Source organism: Schistocerca nitens, chromosome 3, assembly GCF_023898315.1.
Source record: "Schistocerca nitens isolate TAMUIC-IGC-003100 chromosome 3, iqSchNite1.1, whole genome shotgun sequence".
Taxonomy (NCBI): Eukaryota; Metazoa; Arthropoda; class Insecta; order Orthoptera; family Acrididae; genus Schistocerca; species Schistocerca nitens.
Window position 1 is genome coordinate 68,048,873 of NC_064616.1, and position 23,766 is coordinate 68,072,638.

Genomic DNA, 23,766 nt, shown 5'->3' on the forward strand with positions numbered 1-23,766 from the left:
TCTGTGTTTTCCGGCATAGCATATTGAGGAAAGTGACTTTTGAGGAGCAGTTCCAGTGTGTCATGTGCTGTCTTTGTATATTCACCATCCTCCTTCCTCAACATACCCTGTGAATTGGTTGGTACTAAAGTGACGATTCTGTGAATTCTGGCTTGAGCAGCCATGCTCTGTACTTCCTCACAGAATGCCTACAGGATTCCTCCTTTGCTTGTCTAATTGCATGGTTGTAGTTGACAAGGGTCTCACGATATTTTGCCCATTGTCCTTTACATTTCGCAAGATTAAACAGCCTTTGTACCTGTTTTCTTTGTGTTTCCAATTTGTTGTTCCACCAAGGCACACTCCTATTTATGCACTTCTTGTGATTGTGGAGTTGTCCGGATGTGACATCACTATGGCAGAGGTAACAGCCTCTGCTACTTCCTCAAACTCTACTGGATTCCTTATCGAGCTTTTAATTTCTGATAAGCTTAAGTCAAGGTCCCTTCTATATGCCTCTCTGTCTGTTTTCCTGGGATTCCTGTAGGTCATGGGCTGTCTGATTCCTATTTCAACCTTGAATTTAATGTACATGTGGTCCAAAGAGGATGGCTCTAATGCCATGTGCTGTTGTTTGACATAGCTGCCCATCATCATGGAACCGAAGGTTATGTCAATTACTTCTTCCCTTCTGCTATTCGTGAATGTAGGTTCATTTCCCCCCTATTCAGGACATCAAAGTTGTTAGCTAAGGGAAATTCAAGAAGTTAATCACCTACTGTTTGTGTCCTTGCTGCCCCACAGTAGGTTGTGGGCATTGGCATCACATCCAACAAACAGTTGGTCATCTTGCCAATGGCAAGCTAGCTTCTATCAATCTCCTCACCTCCAAAGGAGGAGGAGAGCTGTCTTCACAAGGAAGATATGCTGAGGCCAAAACAATTTCCTTCATGATACCTTCCTCACATTGCTGCATTCTGATGGTCAGTAGGTCCCTGGAGCAGAAATCCATCATTGGCATGAAAGAAATTCCATTTCTTACATAAGTGCATGCTCTGGAGTTTCTTAGATTTCTAGTATAAATCAGCTTACCTCCAATGCCACCGAGGCTAGGTACGCCCCCTTTGTATAAGTAGGGTTCTTGTATCAGGGCCATGTCCACTTCCTGCCTCCCCACGCAGTGGCTCAGGGCAGCAGAGGCCCATTTACTGTGCTGCAGATTAATCTGCAGCACCTCCAGTCTCTGTCTTGCTGCCATCATTGCCTTTGAGGTCTTAGGTAACCCTGACGGCGACCTGCAAGAAACCTAAAAACAATTTCAGGTCTTGCTCTCGCATCGCTCTCGCCGACATCCACTACCAGGGTTTGTCCTTCTGGTACAGCCCTCTGGTTGATTACTCTCCAGTCCTCTATCGAGACTTTTGGGTTCTGGACCCCTATTTTTTCAGTCTTAGAGGAGACATTCTTAAGGATCTTCAGTCCGCTGCCGTCTTGACCAGCAGCTTCGCTTCCTCCCACGGGGATATCATGGGCACCTTATCCTCAAGCCATTCCACTGTGTACACCACCTCACAGACAAAAATGAGGGCACCACAATCTAGATAGACCCTACTTTGTTCCTGGGTCCCCCAATCTTTTCAGAGAGGACCAGCCATCTGCGAAAGTCACCTCCTGCTGCAAGGTGATGGCTACCAGTGGATAGCCTTCCTGGATAACTGCCATCTTAAAAACTGAGACTACAGTACTATAGGTCTATTCTTCCTATTTCTTGCCTTGGCTTTTTCTGGGCGTGCTTATCCAGGGAGTCTGATTCCTCCCTTATCCTCTTGCTGCCTTTCTCAGACGTTGTGGGGGGTCTGTGTATTAGTCTTGTGTAGTTCGTGAATGAACTAATTCGGAAGAGCACTCCCACAGGCGAACTACGTAAACTAGTTTACAGATAACCTCGCTACTTAGTTCGTTCGCTCTTTTCCGAAGACCGACGGACAATAGCAAGACGGAGCGAGAGCCCGCAGTAGGCTTTAAAAAAATTATGTGGCTGATCCTGCTGCTAGCAACCCTTTGACGTCTTGTTCTAGTAGCAACAGTAATGAAAATAAGAGACTCTATATGGGACGAGTATGACCAAGAAATAAGAAAAATCACTAGACCGGATAACCAACTTGCTGCTGGTATTCGCGAACTCGATAAATACCTCAATGAAGATTATTTAGATTGGAAAAAAAAAAGATCCGCTTGAGTGGTGGCACGAGTGTCGTCAGTTATATCCTCATGTATGTGCATATGTGTTAGAGATTTTGCATAGTAGCGACATCAGTGCCCTGCGAACGCATTTTTTGGCGACGGGATGAATCCTTAATGAACGAAGAACACTGTTATCAAAGAACAAAGTTTCCAAATTAATGCTTTTACATAATAATATGTAAATTGTTGTAATATTTCACTTGAAAATTAGAAGACCGATTATTTAAAGAATGATAATGCAAAGCACAAAAAGTATGCTTTAGAATACGATCTCACTCAGGGATCAGTTATTTTTTTTGTGTCTAATTGTTTGATAACAAATTATAAGTGTTAGTGTTTCTTCTGTTAATGATAGTTATTATTAACTATATATGACGGTAGTATCTGTTCCCGAAAGAACAGTTACCGTGGATGACCATGCAGCTTTGCTAGAAATGAAATGATAATTAAATGAACACCCTAGCTGCAAGCAGGCGTTGATACACTTCATTGGGGACATGTTGAAAATGTGTGCCCCGACCGGGACTCGAACCCGGGATCTCCTGCTTACATGGCAGATGCTCTATCCATCTGAGCCACCGCGGGCACAGAGGATAGTGCGTCTGCAGGGACTTATCCCTTGCACGCTCCCCGTGAGATCCACATTCCCAACATGTACACAACACTACATTCGTAGTGCGCCTAATAGATGTTTGCCCATCATACTCATTACTCGTGGCAGATTAATCTACCAAGTCCTGCACGAGTTCGGGCATAGCGTGTGCGTTCGCACAAGAAGGTCAAAGGCCAGGAACCCATATTTTTAACTATATATGACGGTAGTATCTGTTCCCAAAAGAACAGTTACCGTGGATGACCATGCAGCTTTGCTGGCTCAGATGGATAGAGTATCTGCCATGTAAGCAGGAGATCCCGGGTTCGAGTCCCGATCAGGGCACACATTTTCAACATGTCCCCAATGAAGTGTATCAATGCCTGCTTGCAGCTAGGGTGTTCATTTAATTATCATTTCATAGTTATTATTGTTTGTGCCATATAATACTTAAGCCTGTACCTAAAGCAGAAATATTTTTTGTTGGTTATTTCCAAAACTTTAAAAAAGTTGATTATTTATGAAAGTGTATTTTTTCTCACAAAAAAAAACGCATTTAGCATATTCTGTAATAAATATTCCTACAATGAACTAATAAATAAATATATTTTAAAATTAAAATACTAAGAGTGCACTGTATGTAAAGTAAAGTAGTTGACTACCCCATTTTACCCATTTGTGTAAGTAACTGGTTTATTTGCTCTTTCGAAGTCTAATTACTCGACATAAAACTAATAATACAGGCATTGGCAACACTGGTCACTATTTAAAAGACTAGCATAATGAATAAGAGTGTGTGCAGTAGCGGTAGCAAAGCGAGCGAACTGTCTTTCTAGAAATCGAGATGGGAGCTAACTAACTAAAAGAGCGACCTAGTACGCGATGGAACCGTGAACTAAACTGAACATTCCCAGTCGCGAACTATTATGCGCAAGACTACTGTGTATCCCTTTCAACCTGAGACAGTTTTTTCTTGGGTGTCTTTAGGCTCAAGCCTCTTTAATTCCCTCTGCTTGACTTTGGGAAGCTATTCTTTCCCTTCTTTTTGTCTCTGTTCCCTGAGGAGTTTACTCCTCTGGGATCCAGACAAGGCTTTAATCTTGATCTGGTCAAACTTCTTGGTTACAGTTCCCTTTTCTGTCTCAGGTCTAGTCCCTGATTCAGTAGTGGGAATGCCTTCCATCGATCGTGACCCCGATGTTTGGGTGTCTGAGGTCTCAATTTGTTTTAATTTACTTTCTTTAGTCATGTCCACCTTGGTCCTATGAGATTTGTCGATCTATACGGTCCGCATGACGAATACCCCGTGCGGTGTAAGGCTACTTACTCAGTGTGGTCGTCCCATATCCCTGAGGTTCCATTTGTGACACATCTTACGATGTGCCACACGTCCCCTTGGCATAGATCGCATCACACGTTGGGTTGGGAAAAGGAATTGGATAAGGACTAGGAGTGGATAGGAGAGATGGGACGTTGTGGGACACTCTGTCTGATCAGTCAGCTAAGGCCTTTCCAGCAATAGGTTCTCTACCTGTAGCATAGTCCTCAGCTTCATGCAGATACGCAAGCTTCTCCACATGTGCGGACAGTGTTTTGTCAAGGTGGTGTCCCACAGGATATCCTTGTGCTACTGCCCAATTCTGTGTGAAGCATGGTGTCAGCAGATATAGGAATCGGAAGTATATATTTCCTTGATGTTGTAACTTTTGTGCCAAACTTTGATTGGAATTATCTAGCATTGTTAGATCACGTTGGATCATCAAATTTTTTGCGGTTAGAATCATGGTCTTTCGTACGAGTACAGTTTGGAAAACTACTAGAACATAGGATTTTTTCCCCAAGGCGATTTTGCCTAAAATTTTATGGCTGAATATCGCTTATAAAATTCTGTTCACTATCATTCTTAAGAGAATGCATATAGTTGTACAAGATGGCCACATTTCATTCCTTTCAACAAAATATGGCCTGGCTCGAAGTTGCCAGAAATTCCTGCTCACTCTGGAGTCTTAATAAATGACTGTATCTTGGCCAGTACTGCTTTGATGAATGTTAAACTGCACCAACGTTCATCAGGGACTTGTGCGAATGTTCACATGAAATTTCAACAAGATATGTGGTGGTAGTGCATGAAGGTGAGGTAATGAAAATGTCGTGCGACTAGGGTGTCCCATTGGTTAGACCGTTGGACATGGAATACCCTTTATTTTATTTATTAGGAATAAGATTTTGTAGTAAAATCATACTACATGCTTTGTGCAATGTTTGTTGCACAATTTTTTTCCCTTCCTTTATTCTTAAGTAATAGAAAATTAAACTGTTACGCTCTGACAACTTATTAAATTTATGTGATATTAATTTGCAGCGTATTAAATAATTAAAAAAATTATTTTCCTGTTATTCAACAGTTACTATGTTACGAAAATCAGCCTGGTAGATACAAGGGTGATGTGGAGAATTTAGTAAAGCAAGAAAAGCAACTCATGGAGGATTATGAGAAAAAGGATGCAGCACTGAAGAAAGTGCTTTCAGGAATAAAAGAGGAGACAGAAGTTTTTTGTAAACAAAAGAATGAGTTGCAAACACAACTTGCAGAGCTGCAGAAAGTGGTGGACGAGAAGAAGTCACAGGTGAGTTTTAAAGTGATTCACATTTGCTAACAAATTTTCAGTGAACCTGGGACATTGCCAGGGTAGGGTAGCTTGTGTGCCTCCATGCTACAAGTACTCGTACTTTCGTGCAGTCTTATTTGAAGGATATCTGTGGGGAGGCCAGACAAATATGTGGTTCCTGAAGAGAGCTGGCACACTTTCCAGTTCTTGCAAAAGTACCGGTGTGGATAATTGATTGATCAGGTCTTGTAACATTAGCTGACATGACATTTCTATGTTAGTACTGTGAATGATTGAAAGCAAGGAAAAATTACAGCCATTACCTTTCCTGAGGACATGTACTTTATGGCTTAATGAACATATTCTCCTGAGTAAAATATTCTAGACCCCTCAGGGGCTCAGCATTCGTTTGCTGAGTATGGGCTTGGCAACCCCGGGGTTACTGAGCTTGGGGACTGGTAAGTGCCACCATTCCTCTGTCACTGTAAGCTCTGGTCATACTTCAAAGACCACCATGTGGTGCAGCGGTGGAATGTTGTGTGTTTCGGAAAATGGGGGTCTTGGCTTCACCGCCTGGACTGCGAGGAAGGTACCCACCTCTATAAAAAAACCCTCAACCTCGAGGTGTGCTACATGCTGAGGAAGTGAATGGCTGTTGAGGTGAAACAGTCTTTAGTGAGCAGCCTCTGGGGCACCTGCTGCACCCCAGTAGAATCAGGCATGCACAGCCCTGCCTGGTTCGACAGTTGTCTCCCTAGCGTCTCGTGGGATCCTTATGGAACTGTCTCGTGAAACTACTACTCCTGATGGGATGGGTGTAATGCCACGCAACACCCACACCCACTCCTCAGAGAGAACTCGTTTGGTCAGTCCTTCCGAAAAGAAGTCTCGAAGTAATAGTAAGGGAATTAGTGTGCCATAACACTTTCATTGTAATCAAGCGAAATGGGTGAAGCTTTGAGAAGATGTTCTCTTTCTATATAAACAAGGCATTGGAAGGTATTGCTGGGTCTCTGAAAAGTGTCAAACGACTCTGTAATGGAACGCTTTTGGTTGAAACTGCTAATTCCACCCAAATATCTAAGTTTCTGGGATGTAAGGCCTTAAGTGACTACCGAATTGAGGCTGAATCGTGTAACAACCTTAACTATAGTAAGGGCGTGGTTACCTGCTCCGATATAATGTAGATGGACCCCGTGGAGTTGCGTGAAGAGTGGAAGAATGTGGGCTTCACGGAGGTGCCGAATTATATGAGGAGAGTCAATGGCAAATTGGAAAAATCAGCAACGTTTATTCTAACATTTAGTACTCTGGAATTACCGGAACATATCCTTGCCAGCTATATCCACCTTAAGGTTCACCCGTTTGTTCCTAACCCCATGCAATGATATAAATGTCAAAGATTTGGCCATACCACTATGGGATGTAAGGGGAAAGCTACGTGTGGCAATTGTGGAGGCTCCACTCAAGAGTTGGGGACTTCTTGTACACTTCCTCCGAATTGTGTGAACTGCTCTGGGGATCACCCAGTGTGGGGCAGAAAATGTGAGGTTTACAACGAGGAAAAGAAAATTCAAGAGTTGAAAGTACAGAGATGCATACCCTATGGTGAAGCTGAAAAGGCTTACAAAGCCATGCAACCACCTGTTTTTGCAACTTGTTTTGCATCAGCTCTTAAAACACCAATAGCTAAGCGTGATGCCTTCACACAAACTCAGACCACAGATTAAAGTACGTGCACATGCACTTGTCACTGTATCTATGGGGGAAACGCTCGACTTGCAACTGCTGTCGCTCGGAAGCCATCAGCTGTAGTCTTACCACATAAGCCACATACCACTCCCCAACTTCAGAAGCCACCTAAGCCATACCAGCAACCCAGGCAGCCTCCTCCTCCGGTCAGTAAAGAAAAACATCCTTCTAAAAGTAGTTTTAAGTCCAAGAAAGCGGTAGGTAAGCTTTCGGTTCGGCAAGCGCTCTCCCTTTCAGATGGCGACTGCTCTGGAAGATTCAGACTTCCAATCGGAGGAACTAGAAAACGCGGGACTGGCTTGTGTTCCCCCTGACCTCCCCGGTAAATCACTGCCTCAGAGGGAGAAAAGAAAGAACCACCATCGCTAACCGATGGCTTCCACAGGAACTTCTGTGTTGCAGTGGAATTTGGATGGATATCGCTCACATTTGGAAGAATTGCAGCTGCTGGTCCAGGATAAACCTTTCTGCATCTGCTTACAAGAAAAGCATTTTAAAGTCACAAACAAACCTACATTATGGGGCTACCACATATACAGGAAAGACGATATTACTGTAGGCAGGGCTAAAGGTGGAGTGGCTATTTTTCTTGATGACAGATACCACTCCTCTCCTGTCCCTCTTACCACGACCATCCAAGCAATTGTTGTGAAAGTTCTCTCACCATTTGCTATCACAGTGTGTTCTTTGTACCTGCGCCCCCATGACGCTTTGGATGTGGATGCAATGGCAGACCTTTTCTGGGCACTCCCATTCCTTCTTGTGGGGGGGACTTCAGTGCCCACAATGTGCTGTGGGGCTCGGCTACTACTTGCTCCAGGGGTCGGATGATTGAGTGACTCATCCATTCTGAGGATATCTGCCTTGTGAACGCGGGTCAGATGACTAACTTTTCCACAGCTACAGTGTCTTTTTCAGCTATTGATCTTAGATTTTGTTCCTCAGCTATTGCAGATTCAGTTCATTAGAAAGTGGCTCCAGATTTACATTCTAGTGGTGGTGGTGGTGGTTAGTGTTTAACGTCCCGTCGACAACGAGGTCATTAGAGACGGAGCGCAAGCTCGGGTTAGGGAAGGATTGGGAAGGAAATCGGCCGTGCCCTTTCAAAGGAACCATCTCAGCATTTGCCTGAAACGATTTAGGGAAATCACGGAAAACCTAAATCAGGATGGCCGGAGACGGGATTGAACCGTCGTCCTCCCGAATGCGAGTCCAGTGTGCTAACCACTGCGCCACCTCGCTCGGTTTACATTCTAGTGCCCACTTCCAAGTGTGGATTCATCTGCCACCTAGGACAGTGACCAGCAGGAGACCACGTAGGTGGATGATACAAAGGGCAAATTGGTTACAGTACAGTCGACAGGCTATTTTTGAACGAAAGGATTGTGCACAAGAGGTGGTGGCCAATATCACTCATGAGATCCAAAGGACTGCTGCAGAGTCCATCCCCAGGTCTAGTAACCACCTCGGACGACAGCCTGTACCTTGGTGGAATGCCGATTGGCAATCGGGGCCAGACGGACAGCTCTTCGGAACTTCAAACGGTGCCCAACTACAGACAATCTTCAGGTCTGCGAGAGCACATGCAAGGCGGGTGATCATAGAACGGAAGAGGGCTTCCTGGAGGGAATTCACGACTTCCATTAATCGGTCCACTTCCGCTGTGCACGTTTGGGAATCAATAAGACAGATTTCAGGCAAGGGTAGTCTACATCCCCTTATGGCCTTGCCAAATAATGGGGTCTTGGTGGACATGCCAGAAGAGATGGCTCACATTTTAGCTGAACTGTTACTGACTCATCCAGACAAGCTCCTGCTGTTCAGATATTCCGTCGGACTGCAGAGATGAGGCAGCTCAATTTTTTCCTCGCATAATGAAGAGGTCTATAACCTTCCATTCTCCATGTAGGATCTGGAATCAGCTTTATCTGCAGCCAGATACACTGCTCCAGGACCTGATGAGATCCATTATACCATGCTTCGATGCTTCGTCATCTGTGCCCTGAAGCAAATGGTCAGCTCCTATCTTGTTTCAATCAGATTTGGTTTGATGGACAGTACCCCAGGATTTGGAAGGAGGCAATCTATTGGAGTGTTGCCCTTACTAGTTGCATGGGTTTGACTTTTGAACGCATGGTCAACCGCCGCCTCGTCTGGCAGCTAGAGTCACGAGGTTACCTGAGCTGCTCCCAGTGTGGTTTTAGGCACTACCGTTCCACTCTTGACAACTTAATTCTATTGGATACGGCAATACAGGAGTCGTCCTTATACCGAAACCATTTAGTTTGTGTGTGTGTGTTTTTTTTTACCTCAAAAAAGCATTTGGAGGTACAACACCTTTCGCCAACTTCATGAATCTGAACTACATGGATACCTGCCGCTTCTAACCCAATCCTTTCTCGAGGACAGGTGTTTTCGTTATTACATTGGCGATGCCATGACTGATTGTTATGTTCAGGAGAATGGTGTGCCCAAGGGAAGTGTACTCAGTGTCACATTGTTTGCCATTGCTATCAATGGCATTTCCTCTGCATTCAGGAGCCCTGTCAAATGCTCTTTGTTTGTGGATGACTATGCAATCTTCTACTCTTCCTCTGATCTTACGGCGACGGCGAGGCAGCTACAACTGACCATTAGGAGGCTGGAAACCTGGGTCGAGACAACTGGTTTTCAGTTCTCACCTGAGAAGACTGTGTGTGTCAATTTTAATCGTGCTTGTCGGAGTTTTAACCAACCACAGCTTACAATGGGGGACCGTATTTTACTTTTCAAGACACTGTGTGCTTTTTGGATTTATTATTGCACTCTAAATTAACATGGAGGAAAGAAAATAAAACTAAAGTTGCAAAGGAAATGGGCCATATACAACAACAAAACAGTGCTCATATAGGCGTCTGCCAACAGCAATGTGTGTCAAAGGCTTTACGAAGACTATGCAATGCTTTATAACAATTGCCTCCGATGAGTGTTTGTTTAAATTAGATTCGTTTGAGCTGTTGCGGGCGGGCTCTTGAGCATGCGCAGTTGAGTCGCACATGAGTAATAAGTTATCCCGCTTCTGGTTACAGAACTGTGGTTGCGCACCACTACTTAATATTGCCCCGGTTCGGAAATACAGTAAATCTGGGGCTGATGCACAGATCAGTCTGAGTTGAGGTGGGGAGTCTCCACGTGACCTGTGTTTACGTTCAGTGATCTTGTTGTTTCCTCTTTGTTTAATGCTCTCACATTAAATGATAACAAAACTGATTTTTGTGGCCGGCATCTATCAAATGAATTAAAATATGTTCGCATAATTATGGAAGGCTAAAATATGTCATTAGTTTTAGATTTATCTCCACCTTTCTGACAGTCAAGCAGTAATCGCCTTACAGAGCAATGAAGTTATTTTTGCCGGTTTGCTAAAGAGGTTTGGCTGAAAATTAATCTTTTCTGCTCAGGCAGTCAATTTATTTGAAATAAAGAGTTTAATTTCACACTATTGGCTAGTTTCAACTGTTCGCTGGATTTCAAGTGCACATATGGCATTATGCCATAATAAAAAGCCAAACATTAGATAATACAGTACTGGTTCTCCAAGAAAATTTACATACGAATGTGCATTTTAAGCTGAATTATGCGTTTTAGTATGGTTCACAAAATTCTGACGCTCTTCAAGTATCGTCTGATGTCTTGTTTCTTTTATGATATATGTAAGATCTTTTAATGTTTTACTCGTACGAACATATGGTCTTCCTGCGTCATCGTAGCTGCGCAAGTGTGGTGACGCTTGTTATGTGGCGCTCTCTTGCAACTGCTGAAACGAACCTGTTTCTAACAGGTCGCGGGAAAATATTGCGAACGGTGGTTTGAAAAGCGTTACATTCAAAGCAGATTTCCTTTTACGCAAGATGAACTATATGCAAGAATGTATGATGAATTTCTTAAATCACAAAGTGTTTGACTCTCATTTAAAAATCAGCTCTTTGAGGACGACCATTTAGGAGAATTTCGAACCCAGATCATCAAACATTTATGTCGTCCTTAAAAATCTTACTGGCACATTTGTGTGATGTATCTTATAGTGTAACACGTGCAAAAAAGATAAACATTATATGTGGAAGCTTAGTTTCTCTTCAAGCTTATTAATCTTAGAGACCAATATTATATGTGAATGCTATGTATATTAATTTAAACCATTAACTTTTCTTATTTGTGTGTTCACACTACTGAAGAGTGATCTTGCTGTTGGCGTACTGCATCACGTGTCCTACGCTGCTATCAGCTGGCAAGATCACGTGACATGAGCTAAGACTGTCTTACAAAAGCGCATCACAATCTCGATTTCAATGTTCCGGAGAGTAACATGCGGTGTTTAGTGGAATTCAAATTTGTACCTTCGTAATACGAAAATATGCAGTGTACATGTTGCTGCACATCAAAAGTATTTCAAAACATATTTTTCCCCCCTGAGTTTAGTTTTCTAGGTGGGAAATTCTACTCCGGTATATAAAACCATGAACGTTCAAAGGATTGATGAGTATTACTGTGCCGAGGAAGAGTTATACTGTCACTTAACACGGAAAAAGTGTATTTTCACCCGGGAGAAAGTGTATTTTTAACCGGGAAATCCGGGAATTTTTTTTTTCCTTGTCCATGTATACACCCTGGTAATGGCAGTTGTGGGGAAGTCGCATAGTCGTCTTCGGTTCATTGGTAAAATTTTGGGAAGATGTGGTTCATCTGTAAAGGAGACCACTTATAAAACACTAATACGACCTATTCTTGAGTACTGCTCGAGCGTTTGGATTCCCTATCCGGTTGGATTGAGGGAGGACATAGAAGCAGTTCAGAGGCGGGCTGCTAGATTTGTTACTGGTAGGTTTGATCATCACACAAGTGTTGCGGAAATGCTTCAGGAACTCGGGTGGGAGTCTCTAGAGGAAAGGATGCATTCTTTTCGTGAATTGCTGCTGAGGAAATTTAGAGAACCAGCATTTGAGTCTGAGTGCAGTACAATTTTACTGCCGCCAACTTATATTTCGCGGAAAGACCACAAAGATAAGAGAGATTAGGGCTCGTACAGAGGCATATAGGCAGTGATTTTTCCCTCGTTCTGTTTGGCAGTGGGACAGGGAGAGATGATGATAGTTGTGGTATGAGGTACCCTCCGCCACGCACCGTATGGTGGATTGCGGAGTATGTATGTAGATGTAGACCTACGAACAAAGGGCTTCCGGTTGTTGAACATTTTGAAATGCGTTGGCGGAAAAACATGGGGAGCTGACAGGTCCCGCCTCCTACAGTTTTATAGGGCATTTGTTCGATCCCATTTAAACTATGGCATCGTGGTCTATCGATCGGCCCGTCCTTCTTACCTCCGGATTTTAGATGCTGTCCACCATACGGGCATTCGGATATCGACAGGAGCATTTCAGACCAGCCCAGTTCAGTCTCTGTGTGCACAGGCTGGTGATCCCCCACTCTGGATTTGGCAACGTATCCTTTTGGCTCGACAGGTGCTGAAAATCTCAGCGTCACCCCAGTCATTGGCATTTAGTACAGTGATCCAACCCACCTTTGAACAACTGTTCAGGAATCTGCCCCAAGCGACCCAGCCATTTGGTGTACGTGCTACGGACTGCCTCAAGAATCTGGATCTGTCGGGCATGAAAATACCCAGGGATGGAATGCACTGCCGCCTTGGTGTCTTTGGAGGCCCAAAGTGATTTTAAGCTTGTGCAGTATCCAAAAAATTGTACTCCAGATATGGTTTTTACAACTTTGTCTTGATTGGCGACTCCATGGCGTGTTGTGTGCACCACGACCAAATAGTGGATAGAATTGGAAAGAAAATCATCATTGGCTGTATTTTGTTGTTTTATTGTCAGCAAAATCGATTTTCGGCCACTTGGTGACCATCCTCAGTGCTGTAATATCCAATTATAATTGGTAGGCACTGGTATCAAGCTATAACCACAAGCTTCGACGGGAAACGTTATGGCATCAGTGTTCTAGGATGCAAAGAGGATTCTGTTTGTAGATTATCTCCCCATGTGGCAAACAATTACTGGAGAATACTGTGCTCACCTCCTGGACAAATTCCAACAAAAGATATGTGAAAAAAGGCTAGGTTTAGCATGGAAGAAAGTCCTCTTCCATCAAGATACTGTGCACCCGCACATCATTTAAAAGAAGACTGTAGACACCTGGAGATAGTCGTTTCAGATAGATTACATTGATAAGAAATTTTGAAACCAGGTTTTAAACTGCAAAACATTCCTGGGGGGGAGAATTTAATTCAGTGGTTGTGAATTGCAGATTAAGACTGAAGAAATTGTAGAATGGTAAGGAATCAAGATGATAAACCCCAGGTAAAATGAAAGAGCCAGAATTTGTTCAGAGCTTCAAAGGCAGCATTAAGGCAGTGATTGAACAAAACAATGGTAAAGAACATAATAAGTGGTAGCATAGCTTTGAGAGGTGAAATACTGAAGGCAGCAGAGAATTAAATAGGAAAGAAGACAAGGCCCAGTAGAAATCATTGAATTACACTTGAGATATTCAAACTAATTGATGAAAGGAGAAAATATAAAAACACAGCAAATGAAGTATGAAAAAGTGGATGCAGTTATCTAAAAAATGAGATTAATAGGAAGTGCGAATGGCATATATATTCCCACGTGGAATGTTTCCTTATTATATATATATATATATATATATATATATATATATATATATATATATATATATATATATATATAATAACAAAGATGATGTGACTTACCAAACGAAAGCGCTGGCATGTCGATAGACACACAAACATACACACAAAATTCTAGCTTCACAAACATACACACAAAATTCTAGCTTTCGCAATACTCAAGGAAAAGTGTTTTTTAATTGTAAACCATAATATATATATATATATATATATATATATATATATATATATATATAACAGAGGGAAACATTCCACGTGGAAAAAAATATATCTAAAAAGAAAGATGATGAGACTTACCAAACAAAAGCGCTGGCAGGTCGATAGACACACAAACAAACACAAATATACACACAAAATTCAAGCTTTCGCAACAAACTGTTGCCTCATCAGGAAAGAGGGAAGGAGAGGGAAAGACGAAAGGATGTGGGTTTTAAGGGAGAGGGTAAGGAGTCATTCCAATCCCGGGAGCGGAAAGACTTACCTTAGGGGGAAAAAAGGACAGGTATACACTCGCACACACACACATATCCATCCACACATACAGACACATATTTGTGTTTGTTTGTGTGTCTATTGACCTGCCAGCGCTTTTGTTATATATATATATATATATATATATATATATATATATATATATATATAAGGAAACATTCCACGTGGGAAAAAATATATCTAAAAACAAAGATGATGTGACTTACCAAACGAAAGCACTGGCATGTCGATAGACACACAAACATACACACAAAATTCTAGCTTTCGCAACCAACGGTTCATTTACTAAATCATACAGCACCATAAATGTGTGTAAATTTTTAAAGTAGAATGCTAAACATTGCTTTATAGGCACTCCTTTTCACTGATAGAGGAAATTAGTACCGTAGCTTAAATTTTCAGTGATCGGCTATCATTAAAAGAATTTGTGTATAAACAGGGTGGTCAGGCAGTGTCTGGAAAGCTTGTAAGGGTGTTGCAGGGTAGGTTGTACTGGGAAGTTACTGTTAAGAAGGAAAAAAAATACAGTGTACCATTTTACAGTTAATTATCATTGAAGTTAGCCAAGCAGGCCATTGGGTATGCAGGTTTGAAGCAGCCCCCTCAGAGCGTGGAGGGTAGTGCATGAGACTGCTAGGCCTTTGGCTTGGGTTCGATCATTACTACCATCCTAAGTTATTGTCTCTGGCAGGCTGCTTGAATTTGCACAGGCAATGGCATGATTGACTAACTTCAATGCAAATTAACTCTGAAATAGTGCATCATATTGAATGTTTTCTTAACAATTATTCCTCAGCACATTCTACTCCGCAACATCCTTACAAGCTTTTCAGACTGTTTCTCATCACCCTGTATTTTAAACATGTATACTCAAGGAAAAGTGTTTTTTAATTGTAAACCATAATTCAACATGCTAATTTTTTCTTTACAGTATGAAATAGCAAAATCAGAATTAGATGTATATGTGCTGCCAGAAAAGACAGAAAATGAAAAATTGAAGCAATTAAAGAATGCCTTAAAGGAGGCGCAAGAAACATTGCAAGCAAAAAGAGAGTAAGTAACTCAGTGTAATGACATCCTAAGTTACTAAGTAGGATTGTTTGTTCATATCTTAGTATAGCTGTATTAGTTTCTCTGTGGTCTCCATAGCAACATTTCTGGTGATCGTTGAAATGTTTCTACAATTGTTCACGAAAATTAATTAAAAGACCTGAGGTGGCTAGAATGAATTGGCAGTAGTTACTAAATTCCATGCATAACTCAAATAATTATTTTAATAGTTGGTGCCTTCAGTGTGACAGTAGTACTGGTATAGTGGGACATCAGTTATGAGAGCATATGTAACTTTATTATACAAAATATGACGTATGATGTACATTTTTGAACAGCAGTAACAAACAGATATTTGAAGAAGAAGAAAATTCTTTGGTGGCAGATGCTTGCTTAGCTCATCTCTGTATTAAACAGCATCAGTCCACCTTTGCAGAAAAGAAACTATTGGTTGAAACCTAGATTTATATTTCATTTGTGTTTTAGATAAGTATGTTGGAAATACTAAAAGTGCACAAATGAAGGCTGCTGCAGTTACTAATATTGAAAAACACGACGATTTTAACAGAACAAATATCTTCTATGAATAGCTAACAAAGAATGATGATGGTTTTAATGTAGAACATAACTCTAACATATCAGTGAAGGAGCTTGCTGTAATATAGATGCAAATATAAGAAAAAACATAAGGAAATACTGAATTAAACTAGAAGCTCCGTTCAACTGGCTGGCTCAGTCTGTTCACAGGTTAGAGAAAGGCAAGAGCATACCACTCTCAGTAGAGCCCGGTTCTTACAGCTTGGGATAGTTCAGCAGCAGCAGCATCTGTTGAAGTGGACAGTAGTTGTTCAATTATTCGTGTTCTATTTATTTTGTTGCAAGAGTTAGCATATTTTTGATTGCCGGCCGGTGTGGCTGAGCAGTTCTAGGCGCTACAGTCTGGAACTGCACAACCGCTACGGTTGCAGGTTCGAATCCTGCCTCGGCCATGGATGTGTGTGATGTCCTTAGGTTAGTTAGGTTTAAGTAGTTCCAAGCTTGAGGGGACTGATGACCACAGATGTTAAGTCGCATAGTGCTCAGAGCCATCTGAACCATATTTTCGATTGCCCATGTAGAGTGAGTTAACTATGTGATCTAGTTTTCTGCTGCTGTAAGTGTTAGTCACTTCATTTACTTGGTGTCTGCAACCTTTGCGGTCTGTTTCTTCTTTCTCAGTTGGTCCTGTACTGATTGATTAATAGATTCGTAGATTTATTCATGATTATATGTGGTACTTTACGTAGCAGGAAAGGGGAGGGTCTTCGTTTGTTGTGCGTGGATGTACGGAGAATTAGCCGCTGTCTGGATACTGGTAGAAGCTGTGTTGACCATTGTTGGCAAGGCTGCTGCCCTAAGCTGCAGTGACATTGGGGCACCAGTGGCGAAAGCTGACACACTTACAGTGCTGCTAGAATCCCCTGGCAATACTGATGCTACTGTCTCTTCCATTGCACATCATCTGAACAGTTTTCCCTCCTTTGAGAGTGAGTGTAAGACCTGTTTCGTGACATATATGGGGATGGTAGTCAAAAGTGCGAACAGACCATATGGTCGTTGCCTTATCCCTTACGTGCAAGTAAGAGGTGCTGCCCAATGTTCATAACACAGTTGAGCCAGCTCATCTGTTGGGACAGTATCAAATATTCCTAAGTCTGGACAATCAGAGGTGGGTTTGCTGGTCATTGAGAACTCTATTAGGCAGGCAACGGAGCCTCTGAGGGCAATAGTGAGCAGATCAGAAAAGAATGCATGTGCACTTGGTGCACTTGTTGGGATATCTAATTAGAGATGGTTTTGAACACACTGAATCCAACTGGCTGCAAAATGTGACTCATATTGGCATGAACAATGCCTGCTGCATGAGTTTTGAGGCCATCCTTGGTTCCTTTCAGCATTTGGCTGAATTAGTGAAGGCTTCTAGCATTACATGCTGGTTGTTAGCTCAGCTCACTATTTGTACCATCTTACCCAGAGTAAGTTTTGATCCTCTGCTTTGGAATACAGTGGGAGGTCTAAACCAGAGGCTGGGACAATTCTGTGATGATACTGGTTGTAAATTTTTCAACTTACAGTGTCGGGTAGAGAATTGTAGGGCTCCCCTTAATAGGTCGGGAAGTGGCTACTTGGGTAGCAGAGTACTTGTACCATGCAGAAGAGTTTTTTTGGGGTAGAAGAACCCCTCTTCGCAATCAGTGATGACTTTTCATGCTGAAATCGAAGATAGATATGCCACATTATTCTCAGAATGTTTGTCCTCTGAGATTGGAAATACAAAATATTACCATAATGTTTCTGAACTGTAGCAGCATCCATGGTAAGGTCCTAGAATTGGTACTGCTAATTAAAGGTAATTATGCCCAACTAATACTCGGAGTTGGTTGAAACTGGAAGTGAATAGCAACGAAATCCCAAATTCAGATTAGAATATCCCAAGGGTATGTTAGATGTCATAGATGGTAGCATATTTATTTGTTCAGGTTATTGCAGATCCTGTATGTGAAATAGTTTGTGTAAAGGTAAGCATCAAAGGCGAGTCAAAAAATGGTAGTAGGATGCGTTTTAGACCGTTTGTGCCAGAAATTGGTTTCAGGGCACTTCAGAGATGAATTGGAAAATATGACTAAGTTTCTTGATTATGCTGTTGCAATAGGGACTACTTCAACTTGTCATCTATAGAATGGGAGTGTCACAATTAAAACTGGTGCCACAGAAAGTGATTTGTGAGAGAGAATTCTGTACGTCTTGTCTAAATACTACTATGAGCACATAGTTAAAGAACCAACACGCATGGGCAACATACATTGTCCTCGACAGTGAGTGTTCATCAGAGACAAGGGTATCAGAAGTGTTCCGGGTAAGTGTGATAGGACCATTCTTGTCCTGCCCACTCACATGAAGGGTTTGATGGCTATGGTAAGGATCAAGCTGCAGCTGTTTGCCGATGGCACTGTAGTATACAGGAAAGTACTGTTAGTGACTGTAGAAGGATACAGGATGACTTTGGACAAATTTCAATTAGTTGTGATGAATAGCAGCTTGCTCTAAATGTAGAAAGATGTAAGTTAATGCAGATTAGTAGGAAAAACGATCTTGTAATGTTTGAATAGCGTTAGTGATGTGTTGCTGGATACTGGTTGATTAAATATCTAGATGTTACATTGCAAAGTGATATGAAATGCAACAGGCACATAAGGTTGGTAGTAAGGAAGGCTAATAGTAGACCTGGGGTTATTTGGAGAGTTTTAGGGAAGTGTAACTCATCTACAAAGGAGACTGTGTATAGAACACTGGAGACAGATTCTTGAGTACTGCTTGTGCTCAAGTGTTTGCAGTCCCCAGCAGTCAGATTAAAGGAAGACTTGGGAGCAAATCAGAGGTATGCTGCTTTATTTGTTAACATCGATCAATGCACGAGTGTTATAGAGGTGCTTCATGAACTAAAATGGCAATCCCTGGAGGAAAGACACCGTTCTTATGGTGAAACACTGTTGAGAAAATGTAGAACATAGGTATTTGCAGCTGAATGTGAAACAATCCCTCTGTTGTCGTCCTACCTTTCATGATTAAAAGATTCGTGAAATAAGGGCTCATACGAAGGCATATAGATAGTATTTTTTCCCTTGCTCTATTTGCAAGTGGAATAGGAAAGGAAGTGACTAGTAATTGTACATGGTGCTCTCCACCATAACCATACAGTGGTGTGCAGAATATGTATGTATCTATCTATCTGTAGAATGTCTTTACACTGCCGAGTAGCTAACAGGCCTGAACTTTCCTAATGACTTAACACAAAGGAGGGAATCAGTGATCGTAGGGCTGTGATAGCATTCGTGACTACAGGCATTACAAGGAATATTAATAAAGATGGGATAGTGTTTTTGGCTAGCAAGAGTGACGGGGGACAATTGGAGCATATCAAAATAATCATCAAATATCAGTTCTAAGGACAAAGATGTAGAACACAAATAGCCAAAACTCAGAAGCGTTGTAAAATATGCCTTGCATTTAGTATGTGCCAAGTAGTGTTTAGAGGGATGGAAAAGACCGATGGAGGTTCCGTAGCAGCAAAAGCAAAGTGAGCTTCCTCTTTGATTTAAGACAAATCCAATACTGGTAGACAAACAGAAGCTGAATGAAGCCAGAGTGAGCTTGAGGATTGTGATGCAAAAAGCATTTAATGAACTTCAAATTAAAATTTTATCAAATCGTCTGGCTAAAAATTTTAATTTTTGATCTAATCTAAAGTCATTAAATGAATGAAAATCATCTATTAAGTAACTCAGAGGCCATACTTCCACTGAAACCATTGACAGAAGTTGAAAATATGGAATTCACTGTTCAGAGATTTTTTCACAATGGAAGACCATATTACAGTTCCGCCTTTCAGTTGTCACACAAATGCCACGTTGGTGGATGTCATGACAAGTGATCGCTTGGTGGAAAATAAATGAAAACAGTCAACAGTGAATAGGCAATTTGCTACTCTTCTGGCCATAGTCTCTCATATGTCACTAGAGCAATGAAAACTACCTAGCTATTGGAAGAAAGTGTGAATAATTTCCACTTTCAAAAAGGCCATTGAACAGACTTGCACAATTATAGACCTACAGTGCTGAAATCAGTCTGTTGTAGAATTATGGACTTGTTCCTATGCTCACACATTGTGATGATCTGTGAGAACAAAAATCTCATGTATAAAAATCAACATGGGTTCTGCAAATAGAAATCTTTCTGTTTGTCCTCAAGATACAGAGCACCATAGAAAATGGTGCTCGGTTTGATGCTATGTTCCTCGATTTCCACTAGGGGCCAAACCACACAATAATCCTGGGTTCGGTGTGGGGCTGCGGTGAGGTGTGGAGTCTTTTGGAGTTGTGAACCACTGAGGGCTATGGCAGGACGAAGCCTCTCTGTCGTTTCTAGGTCCCCAGTTTAATACACAATACACAGTAAATTAGGGCCAGAAACGACAGAACAGATGGCAGGATTCAAGTATTTGGTAACTTGGAATGGGGAAGATTGGCATTTTGAGCAGGAGCTGTCAGGATGCTGCTGATGAGAGGCATTTCAAAAGCAGAAAAGACTGTTAGCTAGTGGTCTGAATACAGAACTGAGGATGCAACTAGTGAAATGTCTGATATGGAGTGTGTCCTTGTATGTAGCAAAAACACGGACATTGAGAAAGTAGGATAAGAGGAGAATTGATGCTTCTGAAATGTGGATATGGTGGAGAATGGAGGAGTTGATGATAATGAAGAATAGGAAGCTAAACTGGATATGACTCGATTTGAGAAGAGATTACTTTCTAGTAGAGGCAGTTGAAAGTTTTATTCTTGGGTAGAGAAGGCAGGGCAGAATAATATGCCATGTGCTGTATTTCACCAGTAGACTGCAAGGAGGGTAGCAAAGAATGAAGAGGAAAGTGGGGGACAGAGAACTGTGGAGGGTTAAGGCAGATAACCAAATGATGGTTCTGATCGATATTTCAAGTGCTTGCAGTAAATTGCCTGTTCTCTTTACTCTTAAGAGTAAGTTTGTCATAAATCATTATTTCCCCTGTGGTTTGATTTTGTGACTATTACCTGCATCATTCTTTTGCTATCTTTTAGTACCAGCATATGGAAAATTATACCATATTGCTTAAACTAGGTTTTCAGTCTCCCTCTCAAGAATATACGCCAAAAGGTATACTCACAAACTTCGTACTTCGGTGAATGATTCAAATTACATGCAACATGTACAATTGAATGCAAAAAAAAGCAGTATTTGTTGGGAATCAGGCGCATGTGAATCTTGACAACCATCCAAAATTGAGCTGAATTAGTAAATGAAGTATATCAGATACGATGGCAGATGTTTGTCCCATGAACAGAATATATCTGTTGACCTATTTTCAGTTCAAAGGGAAACTGTAGCATACAACTATTTGTAAAATTAATGCTTATTTTTGAACATTAAAAAGATATGTATTGGCAGAAATATTGAAGATTACTTTGTGTCCAAAAATTGTTTTTATTTAGGTACAGTAGGACAACTATAACATTCGTGGGTCATGTAGGTAACATGGCAATATTGAAAAATTTGAATTTATGGTAATTTGCGTATTTGCACACAAAATGCATTGTTTGAGCTTGCATTATTTGATATGCATGTTAATTATTTTTTTAAACAGACTTATCAAAATTGAACATTTAAGTTTTTTAATTTTAAACAGTCATATTAATAAATTATGTATTCTTGTAAAAAATATTGGTATACTCGCTTGGATTCTTTTTGTTAGGATACTGGTTTTTATATCTTCCAGTACACATCAGATTTGAAGCAGGATTGTATTTTCAGACTAAAAAGCTGACAGTTAGTTAATAAATCCAGGTTGATTGGTCATGGCCCATTTTCTTTGCAAACAGTTATGACAGTTCTTAGATTTAATTTTTAGTTTTTGACATTTGGTGTGCATTCCATGCAGACATAATCTTATTACATTGGGTGGACATACAGTGAAACAAAAATGTAAGTACATACAGAGTGCATGATTGCTGAGACCATAATATATTAATGGATTATAGTAATTAACTGGCAAGAAATAAAATTCTTCTAGATTATAAGGTATTAAGGTACAAAATTAGCTTTGTATTTAGGTGAAATAATAATAATAATAATAATAGCAGAAATCGTAGTAATCTGGTAACAAAAGTGCTTAAAAGAAACTTATGCTTGCCTTCCACCTATAAAACAGTCTGTTTAATCAATGGAAACAGTGGATAGGAGCACTATTGGGCATTCTCAAACCAAATTCAATATTTTGATAGTAATAATCCCCATAATTTGTTTGTGTAGCCCTTTCAGTGAAGAGAGCAGAAGTGACTTGAATTTTAACTGTTTAACTGCTCTGGACGAGTTAAAGTGCCACACCTTTGTACCTGTCCTTGTGTGCTCTGAACATGTTCACGCACGCCTCCAGTCCTCCTACCTGGTACTCTGAACGTGTCTATGCGTAGACATGTTCAGAGTACCGGGTAGGACTGGTGGTATGCGTAAACGCGTTCAGAGCACACAGGGACAGGTACAAAAGTGCACGCGTTAACACGTCCAGAGCAGTTAAAGGGTTAAAAATAATTGGTCTACATCTTGAAGTAGAATTCGTCTTCATTTATAACTGCAGGAACATTCTTTTCTGATTTGTAGATAAAGTGGTCAAAGTTTTGGTAATTTGGTTAATGAGCACAAGGACTCTTGAGGCAAGTAACTACTAGTTCAGAGTATCAAAGAAACTGAAACTGATTTTTATGGCCCTACTAATTGAAAAATGTTGAGTAGTTGTTGTCAGTATTTGCAACTGCTTTACAAAACCAACTTCTTTGCAGGGAAGAAAAGCAAATATTGCAGAAATTGCCAGCCATGGAGAAGCAGATGATGCAGACTCGCAATGAACGAGAGCAATTGGAACACGAAGAGAGAAAATGTTCAGAGGAACTGCGTGTTCTGAGAATGAAATTAGATGAAGCGCATTCTGCAATGAGTATGTTACACTCAAATAATAAGGTTGTTGATCATTTGATGCAGTGCAAAGCAAAAGGATTTGTCCCTGGCCTTTTTGGAAGGCTGGTATGTAGTCCTGTTTTACTCTCTGTAATTGTTATCCACCATGACAATATTTTTATAAATATCAGGTGTACTTGTTGTCTTTTGCAGGGAGATCTTGGTGCCATAGACAAGAAATATGATGTGGCAATTTCAACAGCTTGTGGTCAACTGGACCATATTGTTGTTGATACAGTGCGAACAGCTCAGAAGTGCATTGAGCTGTTACGTCAGTCCAAAGTTGGACAGGCTGCTTTCATTGCCCTTGAACACCAAGAGAAATTTCGTTCGGCTTGTGAAAACCCACCAAAAACGTTTGTATTTACTGGTTTGCCTAATACTGAATATTTATATTCAGAGTGAAAGTTCTTCGTTTTACTATCAGTTGTACATGAGTATTTAGAAAGCACAACTGAAACATTGACTGTGATAATAATTCACCATCTGGGCACAGACATAAATTAATTGCACCATTTGAGTCAAAATAATGAATGCTGACAGTAAAAATAGTTCAGTATGATATTCAGTGAATGCCTCACATTTATTAGGTTTGTGTAGCCTCAATAATGTGTAGTACATGAATCAGTTTAAACCACTAGGGACCATAAGCAAATGAGATTCAAGCTAACTTGTTTGGTTGCTCTGATAATTAAGGAATTTATCACTTGTAAGCAGAGAATTTGGTTATTTGCCTGCTATATCAGACACAATAGTATAAAGAC

The 23,766-nt window shown here is 41.0% G+C and overlaps 1 protein-coding gene and 1 non-coding gene across 2 annotated transcripts in view; one reads left to right on the top strand and one right to left on the bottom strand.

The window, feature by feature from the left end:
- LOC126248027 (structural maintenance of chromosomes protein 4-like) overlaps positions 1 to 23,766 on the top strand; it is a 245,003-nt gene that overhangs the window by 109,125 nt on the left and 112,112 nt on the right. Inside the window, exons 8-11 of the mRNA XM_049948624.1 lie at positions 5,221 to 5,442; positions 15,303 to 15,424; positions 22,828 to 23,068; positions 23,156 to 23,358. Coding sequence (XP_049804581.1) covers positions 5,221 to 5,442; positions 15,303 to 15,424; positions 22,828 to 23,068; positions 23,156 to 23,358 — 788 coding nt within the window. The remainder of the gene's footprint in view (positions 1 to 5,220; positions 5,443 to 15,302; positions 15,425 to 22,827; positions 23,069 to 23,155; positions 23,359 to 23,766) is intronic.
- Trnat-ugu (transfer RNA threonine (anticodon UGU)) lies at positions 2,735 to 2,809 on the bottom strand. The gene has a single exon. It is a non-coding gene; the product is annotated as a tRNA-Thr (tRNA).